This window comes from Oryx dammah, unplaced genomic scaffold, assembly GCF_014754425.2.
Source record: "Oryx dammah isolate SB20612 unplaced genomic scaffold, SCBI_Odam_1.1 HiC_scaffold_2, whole genome shotgun sequence".
Classification (NCBI taxonomy): domain Eukaryota; kingdom Metazoa; phylum Chordata; class Mammalia; order Artiodactyla; family Bovidae; genus Oryx; species Oryx dammah.
In genome coordinates this window covers 111,895,347-111,907,030 of record NW_024070186.1, presented here as the reverse complement: position 1 = coordinate 111,907,030, position 11,684 = coordinate 111,895,347, and the positions used below count along the sequence as shown (strand labels likewise).

The window sequence follows — 11,684 nt, the reverse complement described above, 5'->3', positions numbered from 1 at the left end:
ATATATCATTGATAGATCATCGACAGTGTACTGGAGTGGGTTGCCATACCCTCCTCCAAGGGACCTTCCCGGCCCAGGGATTGAACCCATGCCTCCTGTGTCTCCTGCTCTGGCAGCTGGGTTCTTTACCATAGGCACCATCTGGGAAGCCCTAAGCTATTATGCAAACAAATACTATAGCTTCAAGGTCACAGAGGCAGGAAGACATGCTTTCCTGCTGCTTTGCAACCCCAAATGTTTGGATTTGTTTTGTCTTAGACCTTCTGAGCAGAGAAGACAATTACTTGTTTTTATATTTACTAAGATATTTAAACATGGCCTGCTCTTATCTATTTTTAAGGCCTGTCAGACTGTCTAGTACCTTTCGGTCAATTTTTACCTTATAGAGATAGTGGGAAGCCACCGTAATCAAAGAAGACTTTAAAAAGCACAACCCACTCAGTCATACTCCACCAGACATGCGTTTTTTATTTGAATGTTAGGTGTTGCTTGTTCGAAAACGAAAAGAAACTTGCTCTGGGGGGAGGAAAATTCTGAGAGCTAAATACTGTCTCTTGATAAGAAATTGACTCTTACGTGAATTATTTAGCTTCACTATTTCCAGCTTTTTTACTACATTTATAAGCACATTTGTAATGTTGAAGTTCTATAACTGAGCCTTTGAACTCCTTGTTCAGAAGATAACGTTACTTTTAATTATTTAGTTTGTGGGAAGTGCCTTTGACTACTTTAGTGGAGCATTTTCTGGTTTCTTGCTTATGGTTGTGCTCCAGGAAACCACATTTGTGGTCCCCTGGGGGCAGCATCAGAGAATCCAGTAGTGGCTGTATCAACAGAGAGGTGCTTGTACATTATTATCATCATCAAGTATATTGAGGGTTGGACATTTTGCTCCAAAGTACTGACTTTGTTGTCTGCAGTAGTAAGGAATTTGGCAAAGTTTAAAAAGAAACCAAAGATTTTGCACTGAAAAATGAAAAAAATTTTAGTTCTTCATTAATTTGATAAAAATAATTTCATCTCATTAAATGGTATTTTCAGTTCACTTACACATTTAATCATTTAAAATTAATTGTATTTTGTTCATCAAAGATCCCACTAAATTTTCTCTGTTTAAGGGTTACAAACAGTCCTTCAGATTCTGACAGGCTATCTCGTACACTTTGGTCAAACAGAATAGATGAAGCCCCGTCTTTATCAGTTGTAGACCTTAACTATTTCTCAACTGTGGACTGAAGCCTCTTTCTTTCATTTTCTGGTCCAGCACTTTGGTGACCAAATAGCAAAAGAATGAAATGTTTCTTGTGTGGTTACTAGTTACATTCTCAAACATATGAATTTGTAGTAGCTTTGTTAAGAAAATCTTTCAGATTTGATCCAGCTTTTCTGTCAGATATGATCCCAAATGATTACATTTTTCATTTAATTCCTTTCCATTAATGGGACAGCACTTGAGGAAAGTTATGTATTTAAACTAATATTCTTGGAATCCTATGAGTAGAGGAGATTTACGTTATCTTACTGAGAGAATATGTAATGGATGTAATTTATTTTCTTCAAGAACCAGAAACATGTGACAAAATCCTGGTTTCCTGATCCTAGTGGAATGCTCTGCCTTTTAGCCTGCTCCACAGAATTTTAGAAATTGCCTGGCTCAGGGATTTTTATTTATATACATTTCTTATGCATTATATACTAAAATTATAAATAATGACTGGAACCTTAGCTTTTGAGAATTCTGAGGGAATTAGAATTTTAAGTAGTTATTTCCCTGCTAAAAAATAATCCACGCCCTTGTGAAGGTTTTTAAATTATTATTTCAACTTACAAATAATTTTACAAATTTCGACCATATATAAATGAAAATAAAATTTATTTCATGCTTTTCTCCTTAAACATAGTAGACTAAATGTAACTGCTTGATTATTTGCTTGATAATGTACTTGATGTGGTAGTGGTTTGCTTTGATATATAATAAATAGAGGGATGCCATTAAGTTATTTTTTTGTTCCTCTAACATTTATTGACTATTCACTATAAGCCATGCACTGTTCTGGGCATGATATCTGTATAGTTTTGTACTAAATGGCAACCCACTCCAGTGTTCTTGCCTGGAGAATCCCAGGGATGGGGGAGCCTGGTGGGCTGCCATCTATGGGGTTGCACAGAGTCGGACACCACTGAAGTGACTTCACAGTAACAGTATTCCCATACCTTGAATTCTTGGCCCAATTTTATGGCTTCTCCTTCCTGCCTCTATCTGAGCATAATGTTAAGAGCATAAATTCTAAAAGTAGGCTGTTAAAATTTGTATCCTGGCTCTGCTATTACTAGATGTTTGACTATAAGCTACACAGCCTCCCTTTACCTCAGTTTTTGCATCTGTAAACTGGGACCAGTAATATAACCTACTTCATAGGGTTATTGCAAGAATTAAAACACACACACACACACACGTAAAATATTTGGAACAGTGCCTGGTACAAGGGTAGTCCTACAGAAAGTATTAGTCATTATCACTACTCTAAATATTAATATTACTGTGAATTCTTAATACTGTTTGTCCTGTTTACTCTTTTTAAATTAATCTTAGAAAACAGATAACTAAGCTTGCTAGAACTAAGTGTAAAATAAGAGTAGATTGACTATTTGAAACCTGAGATTTCCTTTCAAGAAAACAAAATGCAGTATGTGCTTTGATACTGCATTTTGGCTGCTGAACCTTTTTTTTCTTAGTATGTACTGTCGCTCAGTTGTGTCCAACTCTTGGCGACACTATAGAAGGTAGCCCCCAGGCTCCTCTGTCCATGGGATTCTCCAGGCAAAAATACTGGAGTGGGATGCCATTTCCTTCTCCAGGGGATCTTCCCAACCCAGGGATTGAACCTGCATCTCCTGCATGGCAGGCTAACCTTTAATAGGCCATATTTCTTGAGGAAGTACTGAGGAAGGAAAAAAAACAAAAATTTATCTTAATACAGAGGACTTGTTTTTCAGGGAAAAAGATCTTGAAGAAGCTCTGGAAGCAGGAGGTTGTGATCTTGAAACTTTGAGAAATATAATTCAAGGGAGGCCACTGCCTGCTGATCTGAGGGCTAAAGTTTGGAAGGTAACTGGAAACTAAAACAAGTAAAATGTAATCAGTTAAGAACAATATTTTAAACTTTTGATTTTCAGCTTTCTTAATTGCAAAGGACTTTATAATGTTATGTGCCTTACACATTTAGAAAATTTATCAAATAGAGCAGCTTGCTAAAGTGTGTGTTTCTGTGCAAGTGGAAAGTTTTTAGTGTCTGACATTTTGAGACCCTGTGGACTGTAGCCTGCCAGGCTCCTCTGTCCATGGGATTTTCCAGGCAAGAATACTGGAGTGGGTTGCCATTTCCTTCTTCAGGGGATCTTCCTGACCCAGGGATCGAACCTGGGTCTCCTTCGTTGTGGGCAGATTCTTTACCGTCTGATCCACCAGGGAAGCCCGTGATTCTATAGTGTTTGGTATATTTAATAATTTAGATTTTGAAAGGCAGTTCTTCCTTTTGTAACCATTAGAATTTATGTTTATGAAGATTATTTAGTGAAATGGGAAAGTGCAACCAGTGAGTAAAATAGGATATATAATTGCAGATACGGAATTATCTCAGCTATATTAAAAAAAAAAAAAAAAGCTGGGAGAGGAAATAGGTTTCTGGGTGTTAGAATTACAGGAGATTTTCCTTTGCTTTATTTTCTGCTTCAGCTGTTCTCTAGTACATGTGTATCATTTTTTAATTTTAAATTAAGATTTTTGTTACTATTAAAATAGTTCCCATTGTTAAAATGTGTAAGCAAAGGATAACAAAAAAAAATTATCTACCACTTACAGGTAAAACGCATAGTAATATCTCAGTGTTACATCTTTTTTCCTCTCTGCACATACATATATATGTAACAGAAATAGAATTATACCTGTGCTTAGTATTCTAAATGTTACAGAAATTTAAAACTCATGTAAAAACATAGAGACTTGTTTAGTGAACCCCCATGTACCCATCACTGAGTTGTAACTGTTGTCAACATTTGGCCATGTTGCTGAACCTCTGATACTTTGGCCACCTGATGCAAATAATTGACTCCTTAGAAAAAACCCTGATGCTGGGAAAGATGGAAGGCAGGAAGAGAAGGGGACGACAGAGGATGAGATGGTTGGATAACATCACCAGCTCGAAGGACATGAGTTTGAGCAAGCTCTGGGAGTTGGTGATGGATATGGAAGGCTGGCATGCTGCAGTCCATGGGGTTACAAAATTGGACACGACTGAGTGAACTGAACATTTGGCTGATCTTACTTGATTAGTATTCTATCCTTTTCTCCCCACCCCACCCACTGTATTATTTTAAAGCAAATTCTTGGCAGGGCACTAAAATATTTAGTATGAAAGTCTAAAGACTTTAAAAATAACAATAACGCTATTAAATTGAAAAGAATTGTAATTCTTTAATGTGTTCTCACATGATTGAGGGGACACGGGAGCTAGGTAGGGTCTTCTGTATAAGGAGGCCAATCCCATTCATGTAGTGCTCTTCCCTCAAGACTTGATCACCTCTCACAGGCCCCACCTGTAAATACCAGAACATCAGGAAATTTGTTCAACATAAATGAATTTGGGAGAGGGGACACACAGGTTCATTCTATAGCATTAATGATGTTTGCTTGAAATAAGCTTACATGTGTAAAATACTATGTAAATACTTTGTGTAATTCATTTTATTCACTGGTTTAACATAAAATAGTAAAATTTGATACAGACATTTTACTTGTAATTTTTGAAGTATACATTATTATCCCTAAATCCAGACCTCTAATATTATTATAACATACTTTTCAAAAGTGAGGAATAACATAAGGAGCCAGTTGCTTTTTTTTCTCTTTCTTTCAGATTGCTCTAAATGTTGCAGGAAAAGGTGATAGTTTGGCATCATGGGATGGTATTTTAGACCTGCCAGAACAGAACACTATTCACAAAGATTGTCTGGAGTTCATTGGTAAGTTTAATAATTGTTTTCAAGCAGTGATAAATTTTTTGGATAGAGGAGTCACTGTTTAGTAGAATGAACTTGTTATAATTGGGGATTTGTTGAATTTGGACTATATTGAAAGGGCATAGTTTTAGAACATCTCTTTGGAAATTCTTATGAAATAATGTCAGCATTTAAGAGAGTCTGATTTTTAGTATTTTTAAATTGTTTTTTGTATTATTGACCATCTGTATGATTGTATACAGCCGTCAGATTAAAAGGAGCTATTCCAGAAGTTTCTCTGTAAGTCATAAGTCATGATCTGCTATAGAAAAGGTGTTATAGATCATGGGTGAATAGGTTTCAAATCCCCCACACTGTCTTTTGAAGATTAAATTATTTTGGTTTATATTTCTCTTTTTTAATTCATCTATAGTCCATTGGTGTCTTTTTGTTTCTCTGTCATTTTTTAGTTAGATTATTGGCTAAGTAGACTTTTTTATGGGCTGACCTCAAGAGAAACATTATTGCTAGGCGAAGGATAGGTGGTGGAGAATGAATCAGTTTCCCTCACTTCAACAAAGCCATAGTGGCAGCTGCCTGTCCTTATAATCTGTTACTTAGAAAACGCTTTTTTGCTTTCCAGGAAAGTGAGTGATGCCTACTTTCCTGCTTCACATTGTGCATTCTTTTACACACACACAGACACAGACACACACACACACAGACACACAGACACACACACCCTCTTCCCTGGTGGTTCAGATGGTAAAGAGTCTGCCCGCAATGCAGGAGACCCAGGTTCTATCCCTGGGTCAGGAAGATCCCCTGAGGAAAGGAATGGCTACCCATCCCAGTATTCTTGCCTGGAGAATCCCATAGACATAGAAACCTGGTGGGCTACAGTCCATAGGTCACGTAGAGTTGGACACGACTGAGTGACTAACACTTTCACTTTTCACTACTTTCATGTATGCACACATATGATATGTATATATATAAAACATATATGTAGGTCCAATATTAAGCTAATAAATCCTGAATAGCTAGTGAATATGAATAGGTGTAAGGAAAAATGCACTTTTATGTAGTTTTATTTTGTCCTTGACATGCTCTAAATGCAGTAAGATAGTATTATATATTAGTATTCTGTCCAATAACTGAGCATCTGGCATCCCCTTGGTAATTTTGACTCTTATTTTTTAGATCAGCTTTCAGTGCCAGAAGAGAAGGCAGCACAATTACTTTTGGATATTGAATCTGTAATTACCTTCTATTGTAAATCCCGTAACATTAAGTATAGCTCAACCCTTAGCTGGATACATCTCCTCAAACCGTTGGTGCATCTTCAGCTGCCACGCAGTGATTTATACAACTGCTTTTATGCGATCATGAATAAGTACATTCCCAGGTAAGACACGATTTTTTTATTATAGCTGTAAAATGAAGGAAGTTCTAGTTTGTTTTGAAGTGAAGTTGTTAGATTTATTTTGATGGTAAAGTAAAAGGTTCAAGTAATTTTTAAGGTTGTTTGAATCATAACTGCTATTTGACTTTATTTTTGTGGTTATAAATATTTTTAAAAGGATTCTTTAGTTAAGAATTTGGGCTTGTAGAGTTTATGTATGCAGTATAACTTTTCATACTTTTTGGGTGATATCTCTATTTTGATTTCTTTACTTACAAAAATAACATTATAGTGTCTAAGTAAAAGTTTTGGAGTGCTGCTGTCTTCAGTGAGGCGCTGGGGTTACAGCCTGGAATATAGTCCTAGAAATACAGATGTTGAAGAAGTAATTGGAAGTGCACTGAGTGTTAGGAAGGTGAAATGCAGAGTGGTATAGGAATGTAGAGTGGGGGTGACCTGACTTACCCTGGAGGTCAGGAAGGTCTTCCCTGGGAAAGTGACACTTAAATTGAGTCTAGACAGATGTGTGGGTTGTTTTGGGGGGATGGAAGAGGTACCAGGAAGAAGGGAGATGGGTAGGAATTCAGAAAGAATTCTTGAGGTTCTCAGGTATGGATCAGGTAGGCAGAATTTTAGTGCCAAAAGGAACTTTTGACATAATCTAGAGCAGTGGTTGGGCTGCGCAGTGAACCTTGGATACACATTGGAATCACTGGAAGTGAAGTGAAGTCTCTCAGTCCGGCTTTTCGCAAGCCCATGGACTGTAGCCTACCAGGCTCCTCCGTCCATGGGATTTTCCAGGCAAGAGTACTGGAGAGTCATTGGGGGTGGGGTTAAAAAAATCCTGATGCCCTTTTACATACCTGACTAATTAAATCAGGTCTCTGAGGAGGCCAGCCATGCATTGATGTTTGTTTAGATTTAGAGCTTCTTGGTTGATTGCAGTATGCACCTAAGGTAAGAGAAGAGAGGAGAAGTCACTCAGTCGTGTCCGACTCTTTGTGACCCCATGGACTGTAGCCCACCAGGCCCCTTGGTCCATGGGATGTTCCAGGCATGAACACTGGAGCGGGTTGCCATTTCCAGAGGACTGCTATTCTAAAGCTTGATAGTTAAATGACTACCATTTTTTCCCCCCTGCTTTTCGTGTGAAAAGCACTGTGTTAGCTGTGGGTGCTTTTTGTATTTTCTCACTTAAACAGTGACCACTATAAGGCAGATATCTCTGATTTACAGCTACAGAAACTGAAGCAAAGACACAGATTAAATGACTTATTCAGCATTATACTGCTGGTGTATGACTGAGTCCGGATTTGAACCTAAGTTTGATTGGACACTTGTGCTTTAATTTATAAGTTCCTCCACCCTGGTTGCTTATTAGAATCAACTAAACAACTTTTTTTTGTTTTTGTTTTCTTTTTCTTTTACAGCTTTAGATATCACTCATAATATAAAATTCATCCTTTTAATATGTATAATTCCATGGCTTTTAGTAGAGTCACAGAATTGTGCAGCCATAGCTACAGTCCTTTTTAGAATGTTTCTCTCACCCCTAAAAGAAACCCTGAACTCACTAGCAGTCAGCTCCATTTTCCCCCAGCACTCTCAGCCCTAGGCAGCCACTCATCTTTCTCTCTGGATTTGCCTATTCTGGGTATTTCATATAAATAGAACCTTCTAATATGTGGTCTTTTGTGACTATGTTTGTTCACTAAGCATTGTCTTTTAAAGATTCATCTGTATGTATTTATAGCATATATTAATGCCATTACTTTATTTCTTTTTATTGCTAAGTAACATTTCATTGTATGTACAGTGAAATAAAATAGCACATTTTATTTACTCATGTAATAGTTGCTGGACATTTGGATTGTTTTCACTTTTTGACTGTTATGAATAATGCAGCTATGAACATTTGTGTACAAATTTTTGTGTGGACTTTGCTTTGGGATATGTACCTAGGAATGGGATTGCTGGATCATATGGTAAATCTGTGTTTAACCTTTTGAGGAATTGCCAGACTTTTCCACAATAATTGCAGCATTTTACAATCCCACCAGCAGTAAATAAAGATCCCAGTTTCTATAGATTCTTGCCAGCTGTTTTTTTTTTTTTTTTAATTATGGCCAGACTGAGTGTGAAGTGATATCTCATTATGGTTTTGTTTGCATTTCCCTGACAGCTAATGACTTTGAGCATTTTTTTCATGTGCCTAGAGGCAGTTTATATGTCCTCTTTGGAGAAATGTCTGTTCAGCCAAAGAACTTTTAAAACATACTGACCCTTCATGTTTCAAATATAAGTAGACTGTGTAGAGCCATGTCGATTTTTAAATTCCCAGGCAATTCTAATACATCCCAGAGTGGAGAACCTGGGTGCGACCTTGAAGCGATAGGGCTTCATGTAAGGAAAGCAGGCCTAGAGATGCCAGAATACAGGGCTATGCTCATGGTAAAGCAGAGGCTAGAATTCACATTTGGGAGTCATTCTGTTATACTAATGGAGGAGGAAATGGCAACCCACTCCAGTATTCCTGCCGGGAAAATCCCGTGGACAGAGGAGCCTGGCGGGCTGCAGTGCATAGAGCTGCAAAGAGTGGGAAGGACACAGCCGAGCGACTGTGTTACACTGTCTCTCAACTGCTAATATTTTTACCACCTCTCAGTGTAACAAAACTAGTAATAGCAAGGGACATGATGTTCCGGCTTTGTCTCTACAGGATGTTGGTGGTGGTAGATACTAGTAAAGGCTACGTTGTGAGGTTACTCCTAGAGGTTTGAGCGTGTAACATCCTTTGTCAGGTGACTCCAGTGTAGCACCGTACTCCAGCCAGAGTCAGCGGTAATACCCCTGCATAGGGCCCAGCCCCACAAAATACTGCTCAAACAACTCCACTATAATGGATCTTATTAGAGAGTCAGATGTAACATGAGCAGAATTCTATCAAGCACACTGCTTTGCAGGGGAGAGTAGCTTTCAGTGCACAGCTGTTAAATGACTAGATGCTGCTGCAGTGGCTGATTCCCTGAGATGCCCCACTTTCCAAGGATGAGGCCCACAAGCTAGGCAGTTGTCCTTACAGTGTCTGTTCCTAGTCATCTTGCCACTGTGCATCTGTTTCGTTTTAGCAATCCACTGCCTTGCCTTTATAGAGTGGGGAAAGTGTTCAGAGAAAGGGGGAGGTAGTCTTGTCAGTATGAATCCAGTTCTATTTTTGAGCATCTGAATTAGCAAATTAGAGCCTTTTCTACAAAACTTCCCTTGTTATCTCCAGTATTAAAAATGGTAGATGAATGGTTATACCAAACTGACATTGACCTTAGGTCTTAGTTTTGCAGAGATTATTTTTCATTATTCCCACTTGAATAGCATTTTGAAACATTCTTTATCAGTGCTTTTCATTAATGTTTCTACATGAAGTCTTTCACCTTATTTCAGTTTTTTTTTTTTACAGTTTGCTTTTTAAAGACTACATCTACCAAAATACCACTAGTTCAAATATTAAATTACATATATGGGAGGGTAGCATGGTATAATGGTTTAATGCCCAGCTTCTGTGTACAAGTCTTAGTGCCATCACTTCTTAGTTACGTGACCTTGGTTGAGCTGCTTGACCACAGCTAAGCCTCAGTTTTCTCATTTGTAAATTGAGGGTGATAATAGTATCTTTCATAGAGTTGCTTGTAAAGATAAAGTGAGATAACATTGTAAACTGTCTATTGTAGTGTGTGGCGCATGGTGTTTCCTCAGTAAATGCTGACTTTTCTTAAGATGGCCTGCAATTTGAGCTGTGTACATTTTTAATGGTTTATTAGACAGATTTATTAGACACCAAGGAATAAGGCAAGAAGTAGTATAGTTACTCAGTAAGGTCAGTGTTTGGCACCTCCTGGGATTTTCTCTGAGCATCTGGTACCCAGGCCACTTCCAATCACAGCTCTGGGTCCACTCTCATGGAATGTTTGTCTGTGGCCATTTCAGACTTGGACCTTTGCTGAAGGATTCCTAATTGAGTATGTTAACTATGGAGCTAACCTGAAGCCTTCCTGGGAGATCTTTCTTCAGTTCAGTTCACTCGCTCAGTCGTGTCCGACTCTTTGTGACCCCATAAATCGCAGCATGCAAGGCCTCCCTGTTCTTATTTGGCAGAAAAAGAAGGGAGCTGAACTTCCTCAGGGCTCTCCAGATCTCCCTTTGGGATCCAGAGCTTATCAAAACAACCTAAGTGGTCCCTCTGTTTTCACTGGTCCCTGTAGTCCTTTCTTCTGCGTGCTGCCTGGGTTCACCTGGAAAGAATCCTCCTAGAGTTGGCTGTAGACGTGCCATTTCTTCCTATCAGGTCAGGTATGTTAGGTATAAGCAAGAGAGGCCTGCCCCCGGTTGTGTCAGGTAGGCTTGCTGTCAGTGCTCTGAAGTCGGATGCTCTGGGGTAAGGAGGGGAGGAGGGTGTTGCACGAGGACTGGTTACTGATATGATCAGTTTTGACCTATTAATGCAAGAAACTTTGCTTCTCTTGTCTTTTAGGGATTGTTCCCTGAAGGGGAGACCATTTCATCTTTTCCGATTACTCATCCAATACCATGAACCTGAGCTTTGTTCTTTTCTTGATACAAAGAAAATTACTCCAGACTCCTATGCACTCAACTGGGTAATAAAGTGAAAGTAGGAACACTTAATGAAAAATAGTTTTCTGTGAAACTATAGTTAGTTCCCCCCCAAAGAAAAAGAAAAGTGTTAAATTATAGACCATTATTATTTAAGACAAAGGATTAAAATTATTACCACTTCAAAGATTTTTTTTTGTTGTTCTTCATTTAGTTTAAATTGTTTAATACGAAGTTTAGCCTTTGTTGTTTTAGAAATATATGTAAATATATATATGGTATGTATCAGTTCACTTTAAAACCGTGTGATTAAATTGTTGATAGTGTGTTTGAGAATTGATCAACAATCACGAAGAAAAGAGCTTAAGATTATCAAATGATTGATATAAAAGAATATAAAATACATCTCAGTCCTCTGTCATTCTATATTTATATTTTAAATGGGAAGTTTTATTATTTTAGGTGTGTGGTTCTCAAGCCCTTTGGTCTCAGGACCTCTTACACTCAACATATTTTGAGGATCCATAATTTATGTGGATCACATTGGTTAGAAATTAAGAAATTTTAGGTATTTGTTTAGAAGTAGTGATAAATCCAATACATATATTTTAAATGAAAACTATTTCCCAAAAAGAAAGAATAGTGGCATTTTTAAATTTGCAAATCTCATTGATGT

The 11,684-nt window shown here is 37.8% G+C and overlaps 1 protein-coding gene across 2 annotated transcripts in view; it reads left to right on the top strand.

Annotated features, from left to right (window-relative positions):
* The window catches only part of TBC1D23 (TBC1 domain family member 23), a 53,290-nt gene that overhangs the window by 13,872 nt on the left and 27,734 nt on the right, over positions 1-11,684 (top strand). For both annotated transcript variants that reach the window (XM_040225986.1, XM_040225993.1), the window contains exons 2-5: positions 2,998-3,109; positions 4,917-5,022; positions 6,202-6,406; positions 10,929-11,052. In XM_040225986.1, coding sequence (XP_040081920.1) covers positions 2,998-3,109; positions 4,917-5,022; positions 6,202-6,406; positions 10,929-11,052 — 547 coding nt within the window. The remainder of the gene's footprint in view (positions 1-2,997; positions 3,110-4,916; positions 5,023-6,201; positions 6,407-10,928; positions 11,053-11,684) is intronic.